At 52.8% G+C, this 21,605-nt stretch overlaps 3 protein-coding genes across 3 annotated transcripts; 2 read left to right on the top strand and 1 right to left on the bottom strand.

The window, feature by feature from the left end:
* Positions 1-152: 152 nt before the first annotated feature.
* Positions 153-3,494, bottom strand: nrps11 (nonribosomal peptide synthetase fmqC; the record flags this gene model as incomplete). The annotated part of the gene is made up of 2 exons (XM_043298021.1): positions 153-1,481; positions 1,542-3,494. 2 exons carry the CDS (start codon positions 3,492-3,494, stop codon positions 153-155), a joined length of 3,282 nt encoding a protein of 1,093 aa, XP_043153956.1.
* Positions 3,495-5,181: 1,687 nt separating this feature from the next.
* On the top strand, positions 5,182-17,497 carry nrps12 (nonribosomal peptide synthetase fmqA; the record flags this gene model as incomplete). Its single annotated transcript, XM_043298020.1, has 4 exons — positions 5,182-5,712; positions 5,781-10,301; positions 10,335-13,859; positions 13,913-17,497. 4 exons carry the CDS (start codon positions 5,182-5,184, stop codon positions 17,495-17,497), a joined length of 12,162 nt encoding a protein of 4,053 aa, XP_043153955.1.
* Positions 17,498-18,444: 947 nt separating this feature from the next.
* Asppvi_001726 (FAD-binding oxidoreductase) lies at positions 18,445-20,145 on the top strand (the record flags this gene model as incomplete). The annotated part of the gene is made up of 5 exons (XM_043298019.1): positions 18,445-18,696; positions 18,755-18,971; positions 19,033-19,421; positions 19,474-19,835; positions 19,893-20,145. 5 exons carry the CDS (start codon positions 18,445-18,447, stop codon positions 20,143-20,145), a joined length of 1,473 nt encoding a protein of 490 aa, XP_043153954.1.
* Positions 20,146-21,605: the final 1,460 nt, after the last annotated feature.

The following is a 21,605-nucleotide window of genomic DNA, read 5'->3' as shown; positions in this document are numbered from 1 at the left end:
TGGACCTTCCCTTGCATATGCTCAAAATAACACCTAGATATATTTATGTACATATTTCACCGGCTGGATCGAATATGTGTTTCTTGATAAAACGATAAATATATTTTCTATTCTCAACTAGACATACTCGCATTCTACCTACCCGGCTTACTCTACTCCCACTTAATCTCCGACAGCAGCGCATTGGGTTTCTCGATAAATTGGTTTAGAGTCGATGCCAGCCTACCCACCAGCATATCCGCAATCCCATCAGCCAGACGTACCTCCGGCCCCAGGATAGCAACATGCAACGAATCTTTCGTCGGAACCAATTGGATCTGTACGTCTTCCAGACGGCCGTGGAAAGCCCATCGATGCTCAAACACACGCCCATCTACCACCACAGGGGGTATGGCTGAAGTGTTCTCGACCACGAGCAGGTGACTGAATTGGGGGGTGTGCTTGGGCCACAGAGGAGTGCAGTGGCGGACCAGGTCCGGCAGCTCAGATGTCTCAAATGGAAGCCGAGTAATGTATTGCTCCTGGGAGTGGTGCAGGAGGTCCTGTACGGTCGCTCCTTCGTGCTTGGGAATTATCATCCGCATGGGAGTCTCTGCCGCGGTGCAACCGGTGATGTTCTCCACGTCCTCCAGCAAGGGCAAAGTGCGGCCTTCGATAAACTCGCCGAATACGAGATCACTCTGACCAGTATAGTTGGCAAGCACAAAGGCCCAAGCAGCGCGGAACACAGACGCCATGGTGATGCCAGTTGGAGGAGTCGAAGTCGACTGGATTGGTCTCATGACGTACACCATGCCGATATGGTCGTCGGGAAGAGCAGCCGAAGAGGCATCAGTGAACTCGGGCTGGCTCATTTGAGAACCTTGCAGGAAATTTGACCAGAACTCCATTGTTGTTTGCGATTTGTTGTGTTGCACACGGCGGTCCATGTAGTCGGAGAACTGCCGCTCCTGTGCAGACAGAGGGTGGTTCTCCATGGCAGCCATAAAGTCGTTGAAAATGACACCGAGAGTCATGGCATCAAATTGTGCGTGCGTGGTTCGGATAATAAGTGCACCGCTACCATCGTGATTGCTATTGATCCGCGTCAATTGCCACCAGCAACGACCGTCAAGGACTGGCTCAGCATCCTCGTCGCAGAAGTCGGTTGCGAGCTCTTGGACCGGCTGGTCACATTGTCGAATGGGAATCGTGCTGTTAGGACGCCGCAGAAAGCCTTGATAAATGTGGCCGAGGTGAGAGATATAGACCGACCGAAGGCAGATGTGTCTCTCCTGAACCAGGCCCCATGCAGCCTCTAGTCGGGAGTGATCGAGGCCGGAAACATCCAGAACGATATGAACACATTTCAAACCGGCAGACTTCTGCTGGAAGGCTGTCATTGGTAGGAATCCTGGATATTCGAGCTCGTCTATCTGTATGCGAGCTTTGGATAGAAGCTGAGCCACGAGGAATGGCTCTAGCTGCGCAGACTCTGATACCTGTGAGGTGATMGATGCTTGCTGAATAGCATCCTGCAGAACGGCTGCCATGGAGCGCACAGTGGGGTATTTGAATACCGCGCCAGAGGGCAGGTCGGTATAGCCTATCTTACGCATACGGGCCGCGAGGCGGAGGGCATCCAGAGAGCTACCCCCGAGGTCGAAGAAATTATCCTGTACACCAATCTCTGCGGCCGCGATTCTCAGGCTTGCTGCCCACAGTGTCAGCAGGGCTTCCTCGAGTTCCGTCGATGGCCGGTCTTGAGAGGTCTCGAGCATGCTACTATACTTTCTCCTCTCAGTCGGTGAAAGCTCAGCTGCAGCCGTGCGAATGAATCGGCGGTCTGTCTTTCCGGACGGCAACATGACAACGTGGGAGAGGAGGAGAAACTCGGACGGGACCATATAGGAGGGGATAGAAGCCCGGAGAGAAGCCTGTGCGTTTCTTGCGGCTGAAGCAAATTGCTCGTCTGGTACTAGGAAGAGGCCGTCCTGGACGGAGTCATTTGCGATGACAGTCATGTCTTGCGAACGGCTAACGAATGCAATAAGGTTGGGCTCACGATTCTGAGGCGTCACAAGGTCCACGATGACAGCATGCGGTGGAGCAAAACAGCGTCGCAGCTGATCCTCAACTTCTCCCAGCTCCAGCCGCTGTCCATGCAACTTAACCTGCGTGTCCTTACGGCCCAGGAATTGCATGGAACCGTTGTTGGTATCGTAGTGTACGAGATCGCCGGTCTTATAGAAGGATCCATATGATTCCCGACCAAAATCATGAACCCAGGCAGGCGCATCGATAAAAGAGGCCTTATTTCTCGCCGGACAGCCAAAGTATCCTCGTCCAACGGTGTGTCCCTGGACAATCAACTCTCCAACCTCCCCGAGCGGTAGCAGCCGATCGTGATTCTCCGGGTCCACCACCCATGGAATAACCCCGGTTGAATATCCAATATTGTTGGGATGAGCGTCTGTCATGGCGGAGTTGAGGATGTTGATACATCCAGCCTCGGCAGGGCTGTAACCGTTGTGCAAATGGACGTGTGAGAACCAACGACGCACATCCTCCGAAGATACCGGCTCGCCACACAGCATCACTGTTTGCAGCAGCGGAAGATGCTGTGGCTCCAGCAGGCGGCTCACTGAGGGCGTCATCATGGCCAACGACACTTGATACTGGCCAAGGGCGCGGGTCAGGTCGCCTTTTCTCTCCTCCTCGGAGGGAATGCAGATACATGCCCCAAATATGAAGGGAATTAGGTGCTCAAAGGTTGCCAGATCGAAGGAGTTGGAGGAGAATTGTAGGGTTCGGGATTCTTTGGTCACTCCTAATCGCTGGCCACAGGCCAGGGCGCAAGTGACCAGGGCGCGATGTTCCATGATGAAGCCCTTGGGTTTCCCGGTCGAGCCGGACGTGAAGACGCTGTAAAGGGCGCTATTGGGCCGATGCACAGGTACCAAAGCCTCGGAAGACGGCAAGGGTATGTGCTCCTCATCCAGAACAACTATGTGAGAGCTGATCCTGGCCGCCAGCCCAGCAGTGGTGGTCGACGACAGCACCATTTTGGCCATGGACTCGGCGAAGATGCCCCGTAAGCGGTCCACGGGCAGAGTGGGATCCCACAACATGATTGCACCCCCCGCTTTGAGAACAGCATGCATAGCAACGACAATGTACTTGGACTTTTCAAATAGAAGGGCCACTAAGACTTCAGCAGTCACGCCTCGACGACGCAGCTCATGTGCCAAAGCAGTCGAGAGCCTGTCCAGCTCGCTATAAGTGTAAGTGCCATCACAGGCACAGACAGCCGGGGCATTGGGCCGCTCTAGGACATGGGATAAAAAGATCTCATCCACTGTGCGCTCAACAGGATGCGATGTTGCGTTGATCCAGGTGTTCCGAGGTATGAACTGCTCAGGAACTGTATCCCCGAAAGGGATCTCAGTGATGGTGGTTGAGACGTCTGCTGCCGCCTTATCAGAGTGGCTTTCTAGGGGACGCGGCTCAAACATGTTTACAGCAATTGAAGTGTATAGCAAGTCAACAGGGAAGGGTAACCGTCCAGAGGAATAGTATGGGATACACAGTCAATATTAGGAGTTAGAATCTACTCAGACAAGATCAGAACTAGGCCGAAATCCCGCGATCTACCCAACTTGATCATTCCAAGATCCCTAGTTTAGTTCCTTCCTAATCTAGACTCGAGCGCTTGCTTACTTCGTTCGAATTCTCACTGCAGGTCAAGTCTCATTTTTGAGGCAAAGGAGCTGCGGGTCCCCTCAATCACCCCCTCCTGCATGATAGACTGATTTTGTGGACAGGCGCCTAAAGCACGCAACTCAATGCAATGAAATGCAACTATTGAAGCTGAGCGCATCAGCCTGTATTAGAATGTTGCTGCGACCACTGTTTCCTGACACATTAGCATAGATACGTCCCGCTAGCACACACTGACATTCTACTCAACGAGCATGTCACTTTGCTGATCATCCTCGTCACCCCGCGGGTTCAAAATCATGGACAGTTGTTAGTTTGACCGTTCAACTGACGCACCAGTCATGGGTATCATTAACTGGACTTGGTGGCTGGCTGGGCTGTCTGCACAGTGAGAGACCCATTTCATCCCTAGCATCAGTGGCTTAGATTTGGTGGATTATCTGCGTCTGATGCTGTATCATGCAGATCGAAGATCCCTCCTAGTCAGAACACACATGTATGTCCGTATCTAGTGCTACGTTCTTTGCAAACTTAGCAACCAATCGGATGAACCGAGATCGACACTGCGGAAAGGATCACAGTCACAGGCCCGCCTTTGCAGAGCTATTGTCAATACTATTTGCTACTTGCAGACGCCACAAGTCCCTGGTAAGAATGGACGCGAGACCAGTATGTCCTCCTTCGGGAGCCTATGTCAACGTATTAGGTAAAGTTTTTGGGCGAGAAACCAAAGAGCTCCCAGGGACCGCATTCCCGGAGATTAGGTATCATGGGCTTATTTGTTTTCCTGCACCCAAAATGCTGGCTCTCGCGTAGTTACTAAACCTTACTAAGACCGTACCTGTCCTGATTCTCAAATCATGAGTAGTGGACCGTGGGCAATGACTTCGATGGTGCCTTTGTCCGGAGACCCTTCAAATTCCCCGGCCATCAGACGATCAATGATTACTGTCAATAGACCATGGCCTGTCCACTTGCAATATTCCAATACCATATTACATTTGAAGCACTGCAAGTAGCTGTGGAGCAAAAGTATAGGCACGTTACTCCCAATTCTTAGGCTGAGTTCGTCACTGGCTCGAACGATTAGCTCATCGTTGGGCCTCCCAACATTGAACAAAGACCTGCAGATACTGACAAGGAGCACGGAGGAGAGGAGCTATCGAGATTTGCTCAAAGGCATGACAAATTCTGTGACCGAGTCCGTTGTTGAGAAGAGGAGAAGAACATGACCCACAGGGGCATTGCCGGGCTGGGATAAATCAGGCGCAGCTGAATGACTAGTGAACAGGCTGAGCTGTACTGTTGAATTGGGGACGATGATGACACTCAACAGTTACGTAGAAAACGCGCAAAGTAGATAACCAACGTCTGCTGCCATTCGGAAGATCACCTTGGTCAAACAATCTAAGCCACTTTTCCCTTGCACAGGAAATATTTCCGTTTGACTTCATTGTGGCAACAAGACATAGCCGTATCACAATGGCAATCATCCAGCACCAAGACGGAAGTCCTTTCCCGGCCGAAAAATGCCTTTTCCCCATCCGCAACGATGGACACCTGCCTGGAGACATAGCAACGAAGCCATGGGGCGTTACAAACCTGTGCTCCTGTGCGCTGAAACAGGCAGGGATTTTTTATTCGTCTCCCTGCTCCCCGTGCTGTTTGAATAGCGTCCCGACCTCGAAACAGCGGGACCCTCTCTTCTACCTAGCGACGATCTGGGCCCTGCTTCTTTGGGAATATGCCGAGGTCGACACGGCGCACGTTGGGATACAGGAGATATCATTCTGCACAGACGAACGAGGGCTGAAGAAGCATATGAAGCTGTTGGCGGCCTCGAGAAGCCAAAACACCACGCTATACCAGTTGTGCAAAGGAAAGGGATGGTCTCTTTCCAACGGGACCCCCGATCATTTCCCCTACTTCAACACCGGAATTGTGTTATATCACGGCAGCAGCAGGCCCGACACACCAGAGTCGGATTCCCCGACGGCAGAAAACGACGAAGAGGTATATCCAGTCAAGGATCTCACCCCAATCAAGACGGAATGGCTGACTTTGAACTTCCCTTGCTCCAGACGTGTGACGTTATGCTTGTCGTTGATACGGCTCAATCAGAGTGGTATTTGAGGTATAAGACTGCTGTTGTGTCCAGCGGGCAAGCAGGGCATCTCGCATCCTTCTTGGTGGAGGCTGTGAGGACGGTGATGAAACTGGAGGACTCGGACAGGACCAGCCCACTACAACTGTCGGTCACCGTCCCTACTCAGCAGGGCCTGATCAGAAAGTGGAATAGAGCAGAACCCGTTCAGCTATCTGCTGCGACCATCCACCAAATTATCCATAATGTCGCCATGGCCGACCCAGGCCACCCTGCTCTTGTCGCATCTGACGGAGAACTCACCTACGGCCAACTAGACAATCTGTCCTCGCGCCTAGCAAGACATCTCCAAGCAGAAGGGGTGCGACCAGGCATGTTAATTCCAGTATGCTTTAGCAAGACTTTGTGGGCCGTTGTTGCCATGCTTGCGATCAACAAGACCGGCGCTGCTTTTGTCACTCTGGATGCATCCCAACCGCCCGCTCGCCTGCGGTCAATCATGAAGCAGCTGGACAATCCCCCCCTAGCGCTAGCCTCGCCCGATTACCAGGCTCTCCTGGGCGAAATGATTACCCCTAGCCTGGCGGTGGCTGACGGCATTCTGTGGCATCTCCCGATGAAGACAGCAAATCATAATACCAATGACTGGCCCGTTGAGGCAACAGCTCCGGCGTATTGCTTCTTTACTTCGGGCAGTACAGGTGAGCCCAAGGGATGCTTGGTCGACCATGCGGCTCTCGCCAGCGTCGCGACCCACTGCCATGCGCTGCATCTCGATTCCACCAGTCGTGTACTGCAATTTGCTTCATTCAGCTTTGGAGTGTCGCTCATTGAGATCTGGTGTGCTCTCTCCGCAGGTGGAACCGTCTGTATGCCTTCTGATTCCGATCGTGTCAGTCGCTTGGGTGATGCCATCCAGACAATGGGGATCAACTGGGCTTTTGTTACCCCCACAGTGTTGGCAACCCTAGATCCAGACATGGTCCCCGGCCTGCGTCGCATTTTAGTGGCTGGAGAGGCGTTGAAGAAGACTCAAATCTCAATATGGGCCAGTCGCACAAGTCTGTTCCAAGCATATGGGTTGACAGAATGGGCCGGCGTCTGCTGCGTGTCACCACAGATCCACACGATTGCAGATATCGGCATTATCGGACACCCGGCAAATGCCCGTTGCTGGCTGATTAAACCTGGAGAGCCAGAAATTCTGGCTCCAATTGGAGCAGTTGGCGAAATACTGGTTGAAGGTCCCAGCCTGGCTCAACGATACCTCCACAGCCCGGAGAAATCTGCTGCGAGTTTCTTGCCAGCTCCAACCTGGCGAAAGCAAGGAATCCTAGCTACGCTGGGTGGAAAGGACAATGACCAGGATGACTCAAGAAGGTGGTACCGGACCGGTGATTTGGCCTTTTACGATTCGAACGGCCTACTGAGATATGTCAGCCGAAAGGATCGCCAGGTCAAGGTCCGAGGACAGCGAATTGACTTAGGAGAGCCCGAGTACTATGTCGCACAGGCATCGCCGCTTTTTCGTAAGGCTGTTATTGATGCCATTGTGCCTGCTGATGGTGACGGGATGGCTAGTCTTATGGCTTTTGTGCCCGCGCCCTCAGATGCAGGATCCTCCATGAATGGTGCTCTTCGTAATAGCGAGGCTTTCTTTATGGACCCGAACGAAGACTTTGTCGCCTCTGTCCATCAGGCCATTGAGTATCTGGAGCAGAGACTCCCTGATGCGATGATTCCACGCATCTTCCTTCTGATACGGTCCATGCCTCTGACCGTCACAGGAAAAGTCGATCGTCTTCGATTACGACAGGAAGCTCAAACTTTGCGACAAGAGGCGCTGCTGCGATTGACGGGCACATTAAGGCCATCAGACATCACTAGTCCACCAAAAACGACGCATGACTATCTCATACACGAGTTGGTTGTCGACGTGCTTCGTCTCAATGGAGACCAGGTCGGGATGGAGCATGATTTCTTTGCTCTTGGCGGCGACTCCGTGAAGGCAATGCAATTCGTCAGCCGGGCCCGCAAGGCTGGTATCGAGCTCACAGTCAAGCATGTCTTTGGATCATCACAACTTAGTGAACTCTCCAGAATTGCCGCCGACCTGGAACGGACCCCGTCTGCGGAACTTTACCAGCTTGAGCCGTTTGCATTGGTCGACGCCTATTCCAAGCCTATTCTCATTGCCGCAGCAAAAGAGCAATGCCGAGTGGAGGAAGACCAGATTGAAGACATCTATCCCTGCACACCGCTTCAGGAAGGCATGATGGCACTGTCTGCTGCAAAACCTGGGGCATATATAGCTCGCTTCGTCTATCGATTGCAACCGCATGTCAACCCTGCTCGGGTTCGTCAATCATGGGAAGCAGTCGTGCAGGCCTGTCCCATCCTGCGGACAAGAATCGTGTCGGGCCCCGATGGGGGCATGTTTCAGGTGGTTCTTCATGAGAATTTTCAGTGGGACGAGTACGGTGACAGTGCTGGAGCAACAAAGGAATCGTATATGAAGAAGCGCCAGACTGAACCTCTCATGCTTGGGGATCCTCTAGTACATGCTGCGCTTCTCCCCGGTTCAACCTCGAACAGTCATACTGGAAGCGACTCAGCGGTATACTTCATTATTACCATGCATCACTCAGTTTGCGACCGGTGGGCGTCTCGGTTGCTGATGGACTTATTAGAGAAGGCGCATGACGGTCAGGAACTGGCTCATAGCCCTATGACCCCTTTCATGCATTACATGCAGCAACGACTTGCCGATTCTTGCACCCGGGGCTTCTGGGAAAAACAATTCCAATGCCTCGGAGCGGAGGTGTTTCCTGCTCTACCATCGCCGGGCTATGCTCCCATACCCCGGGATAGTTGCCAACGCTCAATCGTATACCAAAAGGATGCCCCCAGTGGATATACCATTTCCAACGTCCTTCGACTAGCATGGGCGCTGGTAATCAGTCACCATACTTCGTTGCCTGATGTGGTCTTTGGGGTCACAGTGTCGGGTCGCGCTGCACCCGTCGCCAATATCGGACAGATGATCGCGCCTATTGTCGCGACAGTGCCTCTGCGTGTACAACTCAATCCCACCGACACCGTCCTGGATGCCTTGTCAGCCGTCCAGAAACAGTCGACTGAGATGATCCCTTTTGAGCAGTTTGGCTTGCAGCGAATTCGGAAATTGAGCAGCGACGCCGCTGATGCGTGCAGCTACCAGAGTCAGCTAGTTGTACAGCCCGTCTGGGCAGATGAACAACGTCCGCTTCTTACAACTCTGGAAGCCGGCGCAGCAGTTGCGGGTGGATTTGCCAGCTGTGCTCTGTCTGTTGTATGTAACCTGACAGCATCACGGCAGGTGGACGTTGCCTTGGAGTTCGATCCTCTCGTGATTTCCGCCTCAGCAGCAGACCGCATCCTGCGTCACTTCGAGCAGGTTGTTCAGGTTTTCCTGGCCGATCCCCAATGCTCCCTTGCCAATGTGCCCTTGCTTAGCGCAGCAGATGTGACCCAATTGCAACAATGGAGTGGCAATCTAACCGCCGTTGATCCTCAATGTGTGCATTCCATCATCAAGCAGCGCTGCGTTGAATATCCCACGTCGACTGCGATTTGGGCCTGGGATGGGACGCTATCGTATACAGAGCTGGATCGACTCTCAGACAGCTTAGCAGCTGAGCTAGCGACCTCGTATGACATTCACCCGGAGGTAATCGTCCCCATCTGTATGGAACGGTCTCGATGGACTACGGTCGCCATTCTGGGAGTGATCAAGGCGGGCGGTGCTTTTACCCTTCTTGATCCATCCCAACCGCAGGCTCGACTGGAGAACATCTGCCATCGCGTCAATGCCACTATTGTTTTGACCTCTCAGGAGAACATCAAAGCGGCGCAGCAGCTAGCCACTATAGCGCTGATTATAGATGAGCAAAACTCGCACAGTTGGCCGTCTGATCCGACCATTCCCACCATCCCTGGGAAGCCCAATTCCATGCTATATGTTGCCTTCACGTCGGGTTCAACGGGTACTCCGAAAGGCGTGGTGATTGAGCATCAGTCCTTCTGCGCCAGTGCCCTGGCATTGAACGACACCACCCAAGTGACTCGCCATTCTCGCTTACTGCAGTTCGCCGGATATTCGTTCGATGGTAGCATCATGGAGACATTAAGTGCGCTCATGGCTGGCTCATGCCTGTGTGTGCCCTCAGATTTCCAGCGACGCAATGAACTGGCGTCGGCCACCAAGGAGTTCTGCTTGACGCATGCTCACCTCACTCCTTCTTTAGCTCGACATGTTCTGCGCGATCACCCGGACTTTACAAAAGTACTAGTCAGCGTCGGGGAGACTTTGACGCCATCAGATGTAGCCGACTGGGCCAGCAGCAACCCTCGATGCCGCGTGATGAATGGGTATGGACCCGCCGAGTGTGCGGTCTCGACAACCATTCAGCCACTCATCACTACCGAGTCAAGCCCGCAGAACATCGGCTTCCCTCTGGTGTGAGTCGGCTGCTGGGTGGTGCACCCCGAGGATCACGAGATCTTGTTGCCAATCGGTGCTGTCGGTGAGCTCCTGGTGGAGGGGCCCACGGTAGCCCGAGGATATCTCAACGATCCTAATCAGTCAGCCACCGCCTTTATATCTTCTCCCCCACCTTGGATGCGCATGATCCGTCCGCACGGCCCACATGGTAGGGTTTACAAAACTGGAGATCTCGTGCGCTACAACAGCGATGGGTCCCTACAGTATGTAGGTCGTCGGGACTCCCAGGTCAAGCTTCGAGGACAACGCATTGAACTTGGCGAGGTTGAGAAGCATGTCAGGCAATGCTGGCCCGGTCTTTCAGGTGTTGCTGTCGAGATGGTCACTTTCACGACACCGTCGGCCCCCGCCCAGAAACTGATTGGCTTTGTTGTGGCGGATACTTCCAATGAGACAAGCTCTCCCTCCGTTCACCTCAGCGGGGACTTGCTGCTGACGACTCCTCCCCCGTCCTTCGAAGCACAGGCAGCAGCAGCTCACAGTAGACTCTGTGACTGCATGCCGCGATTCATGGTTCCGGAAGTTTTCCTCCCTGTCCGTGCGCTTCCTCAGAGTGCTGCAGGCAAGCTGGACCGACGTCGACTGCGGAACTTGGCTCAGACCTGCCCTGATGAGCAGCTGGCGCTATACCGTAGCGATGTCATCAAACATAAGAGAGCTCCCGGTTCTGACTCGGAGCGCTCAATGCAAGCTGTTTGGAGTCATGTCTTGAATCGTCCTGTGGAGGAGATCGGAGTGGATGATAACTTCTACCATCTTGGAGGCGATTCGATCACGGCCATGCAGATCGTTGCCCAGGCCCGAGCTAAGGGCCTCGCAGTCTCTTTGAATGAGATTATGCGACACAAGACGATTTCGCAGATTGTGCTCAACATTGCCTCGTCCAACCCGATGCTGCACCACCAAGGACAAGAGGAAGAACTAGACGTCGAGTTTCCCTTGTCCCCAATTCAGCAAATGTTCATGAGTCACCAGGCACAGAGAGGAGGATGGAATCGGTTCAACCAGACGTTCTTACTACGTCTCGCCCAGCCCATCTCTCTAGACCAGCTGCGTCAAGCCACTGACACGGTCCTTGCCAGACATTCAATGCTCCGAGCGCGGTTTTCTCGCTCACCGGATGGCCACTGGACTCAGAGAATTACAAGTCTATCTAGAGTTCATGATCAAAATGACCATTGCCCTTGCACAGCCCATGACGTCCACAGTCATTCCCACATGAACAAAATAACCGTGGCCACCTCACAGACTATCAACATTGAAACAGGACCGCTGGTGGCAATCAATTTGTTCAATGCGCTTGACGATGCATCGCAGCATCTGTTTCTTGTTGTTCACCACCTGGTGGTTGATCTAGTCTCGTGGCGCATTATCCTCGCCGATTTTGAGTCGATCCTCAAAGGCGAGACTCTGCCTAACATACAGGATTCCATTTCGTTCCAGGCGTGGTCTCGGATTCAGTCTCACCATGCCGAGCAGATGCTGACTCCCAAGGTCGCATTACCCATTGATCTGCCGCCCACATATCATGAGGATCCCAGGGCCTTCTGGTTTGCTTCACCAGACCAGCCAAACCGTATCATGGATACCCAGCTGCGCACCTTCACTTTGACTGAAAATGCCACTCGGCTGTTGTTGGGTGCTGCTAATCGCACATTCGACACCCAGCCTGTCGAGGTTCTGCATGCTGCCCTGCTACACGCCTTCCTCCAAGCATTTCCCGACCGTGCTACCCCGGTTTCGTTCAGTGAAAGCCATGGAAGGGAGGCCTGGGATCCAGCAATCAATCTTGCTCAAACCGTTGGCTGGTTTACAGTAGCGTGGCCTGTTGTTGTTCCCGAGCTGGAGCAGTTTGCCCGGGATAATCTTTCGGACGCCATCCGCCGTGTCAAGGATGCTCGTCGCGCCGTCCCCTCGAAAGGCTGGGCTTATTTTGCCTCTCGCTACCTCCACCCCGACGGCCGCAAAGCCTTCCAAACGGACCATCCCATGGAGCTAATTTTTAACTACGCTGGTGAATTTCAACAGTTGGAGCACGCCGATGCCCTATTCATTGCTGAGTCGCACGAGGCTCAGGGAGCCCTGCATGCCGGGGAGGACATTCAGCGGTTCGGCGTCTTCGAAGTGTTTGCCTCAGTGCAGCGAGGTCGTCTCCAGGTCCAGTTCATGTATCCGCGCGAGGTCCAACACCAGGACATGATTGATGCATGGATCGCACTATACCAGCAAACACTGGAGGATGCTGGATCTCACTTGGTAGCAGCTTCGCAGGCGTCAGACCACATATCACACACCCTGGCTGATTTCCCACTGATGTCATCCTTGACGTATCTTCAGTTGAAGGAACTGTTACAAAGCACACTTCCTAGTTTGGGGATATCCATGGACAACGTTGAGGACATATATCCCTGCTCACCCAGCCAGCGCGGAATGCTTATCGCTCAGGCCAAGAAGGCAAACAACTACAATGCGAGCGTGACATGGCAAATCCAGCCTCGTGACAATGCAACTTCTGGGAAGCTTAATTTTCAACGGCTCTATGACGCCTGTTGTCAGGTCATTCAACGACATGCCGCTTTGCGCACGGTGTTTGTGGACAGCACGTCTCCAGAGTCATACATGGACCAGGTGGTTCTGCGTCATGTCCGCCCGGAAACTGTTATCAAGCAGTCTGTGATATTGGCATCCGACCAACTCCCGGCGGGAAAGCCTGGGGGCTGGCCCAAGGGGCAATTGATGCACCAATTTCACCTCTGTCGGGTAAAGTATGACACGGACGAACAGATTCTCCTTCGCCTCGACATGAGCCACACCATCATGGACCGCACCACAATGCAGATTATTGAACGTGATATATGCCTAGCCTACGATGGGAAGTTACCCACTGGGCCTGGCCCTGCCTACAGTGAATATGTGGCCTATATTAACCGTCAGGACCACGAGGCTGCTACGCGCTATTGGCAACAATACCTTGAGGGCGTCGAGCCATGCGAATTTCCCAGTATCAACCCTGATGCGCGTGAACCTGGCATGAAGGAAGAATGGGGCCATGTTTCCTGCACATTGAAGGACAGCACTCTGGGAGAAAGCTCCGTCGACAGCTTCTGCCGGCAGCACAACGTGACCATCTGGAACCTGGCAGGCCTGGCATGGGCTCTTGTCCTTCGCAGTTTCACAAACTCGGACAATGTATGCTTTGGCTATGTCAAGTCTGGTCGAGACCTTCCCATTGACGGGATTGTGGATGCAGTGGGTGCTATCCTGAATCCCCTGACCTGCAGGATCACCTTGGACCAGAACGCCACCGTCGAGGAGACGATTCACCAGCTCCAGGATGAGTATCTGCAGAGCCTTCAGCACCAGTCTTTCGCGCTATCAGATGTGCATCGACTTGCTGGTATTACAAGCGGAGCACTCTTCAACACCTCGGTCGGTGTCCAGACAGGGCAGATTGCCTCGGAGGGCGAGAGAGTCTTGAATTTTAACACAATGGCCATGGAGGATGGCGCTGAGGTACGTATTTAGAAAAGTGCCTAACGTAGCATACTAACAGCCCCTCACTGTAGGATGATCTCGTCGTCGGTATTACGCCCAACACTGACCAGCTTGTTCTCAACCTTCGCTACAAGACAACTGTGCTCTCTGACTTCCAGGCTTCAAGTGTGATTGCCACCTTTGAGAAGGCCATCCGCTCCATTATCACAACCAGCGGCGACGCCCCAGCCACTGCAGTGGATATCTTCAGTGAGCATGATCATAATTTGATCTGGGCGCGAAACCAGGTTGTTCCTCCTTTGGTGGAGGCATGTGTGCACGACATCATACATCAGCGCTGTCTGGAATACCCGGACAGCGAGGCTGCGTGCGACACCGAAGGATCGCTCAGCTATCGCGAACTAGATGAGCTTTCGACCCGTCTGGCACGGTATCTCACCAACGAATGTGGAGGTATTGCGCCCAATGAGGTGGTCCCCATCTGCCTGGAGAAGTCTCGCTGGACTCCCGTCGCCATGGTGGGAGTGCTCAAGGCCGGTGGAACTCTGTTACTGCTGGAGACGTCGTATCCTCAGCAACGCCGAAAGGAGATTTGCGATGAGGTCCATGCCCGCATCGTGGTGACCTCGCCGACCCATGTGGCCGATAGCAGAGAGCTTGCACCGACAGTTGTTCTGCTAGGTACAGACGATTTGGCATGGGCCCAGCGGACTCAGCAGAGCGAGGAGGTCTCCCTTCCCGTGGTTGAGCCGCATCACTCGCTGTATGTTGTGTTCACGTCAGGATCCACGGGCAAACCTAAAGGATTAGTGGTCGGACATGGCTCTTACTGTAGTGATGCTCGCGATCACATCGCAGCCTGGCAGCTCACACGACATTCGCGTGTGACACAGTTCTCCTCCTACGCATTCGACATGAGCATCCTCGAGCAGCTAAGTGTTCTCATGGCCGGGGCTTGTGTCTGTGTGGTGACCGACGAACAGCGCAAAAACAACTTCGGCGAAGTGGCCCTTGCACTTAAAGCCAACTTTGCTATGCTGGTTCCCTCTGTCGCCCGCCTGTTTGGTCCTGAGGATCTGCCCACTATCAATAGCCTTATGTTGGCCGGCGAATGCATGACTGAGACCGATGTCTCCACTTGGGCGCCTCTTGTAACACTTATCAATGGCTACGGGCCCGCTGAATGCTCCGCACTATCTGTCGTTCAATCCTCAATATCTCCCACCAGCGATCCCCGGAACGTGGGATATCCCATTGGGTGTGTGCTCTGGGTAGTTGATCCACATGATCACAATCGCCTGGTCCCTCACGGCGCCACTGGTGAACTGCTGATTGAAGGCCCAATTGTTGGCAAGGGCTACATTAACCAGCCTGAGAAGACTACACAGGCCTTTATCAACACCCCCTCATGGCTGCGAGCTCTGCGTCCTGCGCAGCAGACAGCCGGTCGTCTTTATAAGACTGGAGACTTAGTCCGTTCCAACCCTGATGGATCGCTGACGGTTATTGGCCGCAAGGACAGACAAATTAAACTTCGCGGGCAACGCCTGGAGCTGGCCGAAGTCGAGGTCCATGTGCTTCGATGCTTTGGGGGCGCTGCTCGAGATGCCGTGGCTGAGATGATTGCACCAGCGGGCACCACTAAATCGCAACTTGTCGCCTTGGTTCTACAGCCAGAAGATCAAATTAGCAGCGAGGAAGAGTGTTCTACTTCACTGAACGATACATTCGCAGTTGCTAGCAAGGAGTTCGCTTCCCAGGTCGCTGCGGTGGAGGTCAGACTGCGTCAGGCGGTTCCTGAATTCATGGTGCCAGCCATCTTTCTCCCTCTCCGGCAGATGCCTCGCACACATTCCGGTAAAGTGGACCGCATTCGCCTCCACAATCTTGTGGCATCCATGCCTTTGGATCAGCTGCAGGGATATCGCGCCCTCTCCTGGTCGTCTGCTTCGGCCCAAGCGTCCAACAGTGATCCCCCATCGACACCAGCGGAACGTACAGTAGCAGACATCTGGGCTCAGGTGCTCGATCTGCCAGTCGACACTATCAGCCCGAACGACAACTTTTTCCTCCGTGGCGGTCACTCTATTGATGCCATGAAGGCGGCTGCTCTTGGTCGTGCTGCGGGTCTGAGTTTCACTGTTGCCGATATTTTTGCCCATCCCATCCTCGCAGATCTCGCGAGGGAGGCCGTTCCCAAACTGGTCAATGGCAACAGCCGCTCTAGTAAGAGTAGAGCCTTGAGCAGGCCATTCTCGTTGGCCTCTGTCGATAATGGACAGTCATTGCATGCGCAAATGTGTGCCAAGGGCCGCATCCCCAGGAACAGTACCTTGGAAGATTTCCTGCCCGCGACGCAGGCACAATTCTTCTTCATTGAGCGAAAAACATATCACTCGTACAACTGGACCATTAAGGGCGGCTCAGTGAACATGGATCGCCTTCGCGCCGCCTGTCAAGCTCTGCTCGACCGCTATAGCATCCTTCGTACCAGTTTCGTGCAGTACGAGGGACGTCTCATGCAGATGGTCCTGGGCAATGTTGACGCTGAGATCCGCGAGTACCATTGTGCGGATGGACAGGAGCCATTGGATCTCTGTCGAGTTCTCTGGGAGAGTATTGAACTCCCCCAGCTGAACGATATGGAGGGTTCGTTGCCTGTCAAGTTCTCTCTCATCTCAGCGCCCCAGCAAGTGGTTCTTACGATTCAGATCTCGCATGCGCAATGGGATGGAGTTTCCATTCCTAACTTATTTGGTGATTTTGCTGCTCTCTACAACCAAATCGCCTTGCCACCTACGTCGGACTTTTCTCAGTACATCTACCATCGCACGGCGCCTTCTGAAGAAGCCAAATATCAGGATCCAACCTTCCAATTTTGGCGTGAATATCTGAAAGACGCGACGATGGCTACGCCGTTCCCACCACCGCCACTTACTCTCTGTGCTGGGCAGTCGCACCAGACTTTGTGGACTTTCAAGGGCATTTCGCCTCCGCCATCGCTGCCCGCCGGCGTCACCATGGCTACACTTGTCAAATCCGCGAGCGCCTTCTTCCTCGCGCATCACCTCAGATCAAGAGACGTCGTTTTCGGACACACAGTCAACGGTCGTAATCTTCCCATGAACAACATCGAATCCATGCTGGGATGTTGCCTCAATTTTATTCCCCTGCGGATCACCTTCCCCGAATCTTTTGCTGAGTGGACAGTTTTGGATCTCATGAACCATGCCCAAAGCCAATACATCCGTGCACTCGCTCATGAGCATGTGGAGCTTCGCGATATCTTCCAACAAAGTACGAGCTGGCCTGCGGAAATGCCGCTAAGCTTCATCGTACAACATCAGAACATTGACCTGAGTTACCGACTTCCATTGCGCGGATCGGTCAGCAATGGCGTGAGCAAAGCTGATGCCCATGGTGAAGATGCGGATGATCTCCTTGACGTCTGCTTCTCGAGATTCGCAGTCTTTGATCCATTGGAAGAGGTGTGGGTGTTTACGGAACCGCATCCGGACCGTCTGGAGGTGCAGGTGTGTGCCAACAGTCGAGTGCTGCCTCAAGCCCAGGCTACGGCGTTGTCGAGCGGGATTTGCAGTATTATTGAGCAGTTTGCTGCTAACCCAAGTATGAGGCTGGCCGATGTTACATTTTGATTTTTTGTGCGCTTCATTCTGTCTTCTCTATACTGTGGTGGTCCTCTCTGAATGTCTATGCTTTTAATGCCTGTAATGGACACCATATACCATATGTCATAATCTCTTGAAGTGAACCCAGTCGAACCACGAAGAACAGGATTATCGAGGCGAGTAAAGAGACAGAATCATGGGAAGCACTGTATGCATTGAGAAAGCCACTGTTCAGAAACAGTACATAGTAACACCTCTCCACTGTAATCAGCGATCTTTTTTCGATCGTGAGCATTTCCACCCAGGCCCAATGACAGTCCAAGTACACATCCGGTTGATCAGCGAGAACCGACCTCGATCGAAGATACAAGTAGCAACTGAAAAATACAAGCAGTATGCTCCACTTTGCTATTGACCCGGCCATCTGCGTCTTTCGGGGATCAGCTCGCCTGCAACCCTTGTGATTCCACGATGCAGCTGATCAGGATAAAAACATATTATTGTTTGCCACCTGGTGGGGGCATTTGGGATCGTGGGAAAATACCTCAATCCAATATGGTAGCTGCAGAAATCGTGATGATGCAAGGTAAGAGCTGGTCGTAAGAACTATTGAAGATGCTTCCTGCAGACTGTGCATACCAGCTTGGCCTGTGTAACTGTCGAGTGTTGATCTCTCATGTCTTAAAATTCAGCTAGCCACTAGCCTGTCAAACTAGATATCCAATTGATTCCTGTGTCAGGGTCCTGCGAGGCGAGCTGAGCGGGGGGCATTCCTCCGCGGTCGAGTGTTGAGAAAATGAAAGGGGACGCACTTAGTACGCACATCGTTGGACAGAACAAATTGCTTCTCGTCTCATTTCAATGAATTTTTTTTTTTTTTTTTTTTTTTTTTTTCTTATATTCTTCATCGTGCCGTGAAAAATCCATCTCTTTTGGTGAAAGTTAGAGCGAGCAAAGTCCAAAAGCTGTGCATGATGATATTCTATATTGTCCCTCTGTTGGCGACATTGACCAATTTGGTCGCGTCAGCGGCCACAATCACCCCCCGCGATGACGGCCCAGCAGACTTCAAGGCGATCTTTGATCCGGTATTGTCTCCGGGGGCTCGGCTCTACCTCCCAGGCGACCCGGCATACTTTAACATGACCGAGAGATGGTCCAACCTGTTTGACCCATCCTACATCGCTGCCATTCAGCCTGCCACTGAGGAAGATATCCAGAATATTGTATGCTGCTTTCCATCCTTCTGAACGGCAATCGACATGCTGACGGGCAATCTCCCAGATCAAAGCCGCCAATGAGCACGAGATCCCGTTCCTGGCTACCGGGTCTGGTCACAGCGTCAAGCCAGGTTATACCACGGTCAAGAACGCGGTAAACATCGACCTCAGCCAACTGAAAAACGCATGTTTGGACTATGGGAAGAACACCATAACCATCGGTCCTGGTGTTCTGAATAGCCAGGTCTATGATATGCTTTACAATGTTAAAAAAGAGCTCCGTAAGACCGTTCTCCACTGCTCATAACTAGGACCACCTACTGAACCAGGAACTACAACCAGCGCTCAGCACGGATCGGTGCATCAGCACCCTTGGAACCATGATCGGTGGTGGTCTTGGAACCCTGTACAGCGTTCGCGGTATCCTGGCCGATTCCCTCGTCTCGGCCCACGTCGTCACTGCTACGGGAGAGCTGGTCACGGCCTCAGCCACCGAGAACCCAGGCCTCTTCTGGGCAATCCGTGGGGCGGGGCACAACTTTGGCATCGTTACTTCCGCCACATTTAAGATGCATGATCAGACCAGCGGAGGGTCGAGTGTGTTTGGCGATTTCGTGATCCCGAACCCCCGAAACGCGTCGGCCTTTGAGCTCTTGAAGTCGGTGGACGAACACCTGTCGCCGGGTGTTTTCTGGGGTATTCTCGGTGATTTCAACCACACTACTAAACAGGTACGTTCCCCTCAGCGCCCCCCTGGCCATTGGTGTGCTAAGGCTTTCGTAGCCCGAGCTCCATGTTCGTCTCTTAGTGTTCGGTGACGATGCCGATGCCGCCCCCCACCTGGACAAGATTATGGCTTTGGACCCGGAAGTCACCTTCTGGAAAAATACCACCTGGAACACATACGGTGAAGAGACAGCCATTATGTGCAACCGGGGCTGGAACTCAAACATGTACTCGATGGGACTCAAGCATACCGACGTGGACACCATGGTCGCAGCGTTCACCAACTGGAGCACTTTTGCGGCAGAGCACGACTGGTTCAAAGGGCTGCTGATGATTGAACGACACTCCGAGACAACTGTCATGGCAGTCCCTGAGGAGGAGAGGGGTGTTTTCCCTTGGAGAGACACCAAGATTCAGATGTAAGATCCCCCCTCGGTGAACAGTGATGAGGAGCACAGCTAAACCGATCAATTTAGGGTCTTCGTCAACTATATTGACGATCCCAAATATGCGAGCACTCTGGATGACTTCATTCAGCCATCGCGAGCAGAGATCCAGTCCGCCATGGGATTCGAGAATCACCACAGCTACGTGAATGAGGCATACGGCGATGAAGGTCCGGAAGTGTGGTATGGAGCTTGGAACTTGCCTCGACTAGTGGAGTTGAAGCAGCAATGGGACCCGAAAAATCAGTTTGGACCGGGCATGCCTATTCCGTTGAGCCTATAGGAATTTTGTTATGCGTGACAGTATTCTTTCATCTTGACAAAGGCAGAAAGGGGTGGGCTGGTAGGACTATATCAATGTTAAAGTCGCGTGAGCTCCCGGTTACTGTGACAATATTACATCTTGGTAAACGTGGGACGATGTTGTTAGTGTAAATTTAAGTTGGTGAATAAAGGATTCCTCCCCTTTACTCGGACCCTCGTGCGCAGAGTAACTTGCTGTCTCCCCAAAATCTGTACGACTACGTGCGTCTGTTAGTTGCATTTTTCTCCTGATCTCCATAGCCATGGCTCGCCAGGCAGCCAGCTCCTCTCATCAAGGTCTGAACCCATCCCCAAATGCCCAAAGAGTCAAGGGATTGCTGTACTATTCTTGAGGAGTGACAACAGCCAAACCCTTAGTTCTAGTGGTGAAGATCCTAGTAATGGTAAGTGCGGAAACCATTTCCCAAGAGGAAGCACATGAACTCCCAATCATCCAACAACCCTGCTCGACGTCGAAGGGCAAAGGGCAGATGGAAGCATGACAAGTTCGTCGGCTACGTGACGTGATGGAAGCATGGCGGTCAACGCCCCGGCCACGTCATGTACTCTGGCGTCTAATTTGATCAGACACCATTGCATCTTTTTCTTGGGACAGTCATGTAGTATCGTACTTCCTGTCAAAACCATGCGATGTGACCTGTCCGACTGGCAGCCTCGGCACCACCGATAATTGGCTTACGGTGACAGAGATTTGTAATGCAAAGATCAAACTGGGGCGCCTATCTGAACATATCTGCAGGTCATTGTCTACTGTCCGCAGGGAACCCTGGTGATCCGCCATCAGCTGGCTATGTTAGAGAGGTTTCTATCTTTGAAATCGCGGTCAAGCTGCAACAACCCCTGTCTGCATCGCACTCAGTTGATGTATCGTTTCCAATCTCAAAAATAAGTCTTGCATAAGTAGCCCCACGCAGGACGAGTTGGCAGAGATGGCGCTGTCTGCAAGGGCTTCAATGCATTCTATTCGACCTATACGAGTTATTACTGCCAACAGATCGGCAGAAAAATGATCGGTCAGATAGTGATGTGGGCTTGCTCTTTTTTCCAAGAATCATGTCTTCCAAATCGTATGATTTAGCTCCCTCTTGGTCTATAAGTCTTCTTGTCGCTGTAGAAGGCCGAATTTTTCATGCCATGTCCGCTTTCTACAACTTTCATGCAGACAGCAATGATGTGCTCGAAAACAGGGATGTCTCATGAGCAACGCCCCCTACCGAGCACATCGGACTCATCCTCAATCCTGGCGCACCACGATCCGGAGCAATGCCATCTTCATCATTTGAGCCATGGTCCCAATCCTCTCAAAGGTAGTTAGTCTCTCATACCTCGTCTACTACAAGGAAGTTACAGGGGAAAAGGAAATGGAAAAATATCTCGAGGACACTGATAGTTACTACAGGCATCCCCCAATTTAAATCC

The sequence above is a fragment of the Aspergillus pseudoviridinutans genome (assembly GCF_018340605.1).
Source record: "Aspergillus pseudoviridinutans IFM 55266 DNA, scaffold_1, whole genome shotgun sequence".
NCBI lineage: Eukaryota > Fungi > Ascomycota > Eurotiomycetes > Eurotiales > Aspergillaceae > Aspergillus > Aspergillus pseudoviridinutans.
The sequence above is the reverse complement of the archived record's forward strand: the minus strand, read 5'-3'. Positions and strand labels throughout refer to the sequence as shown.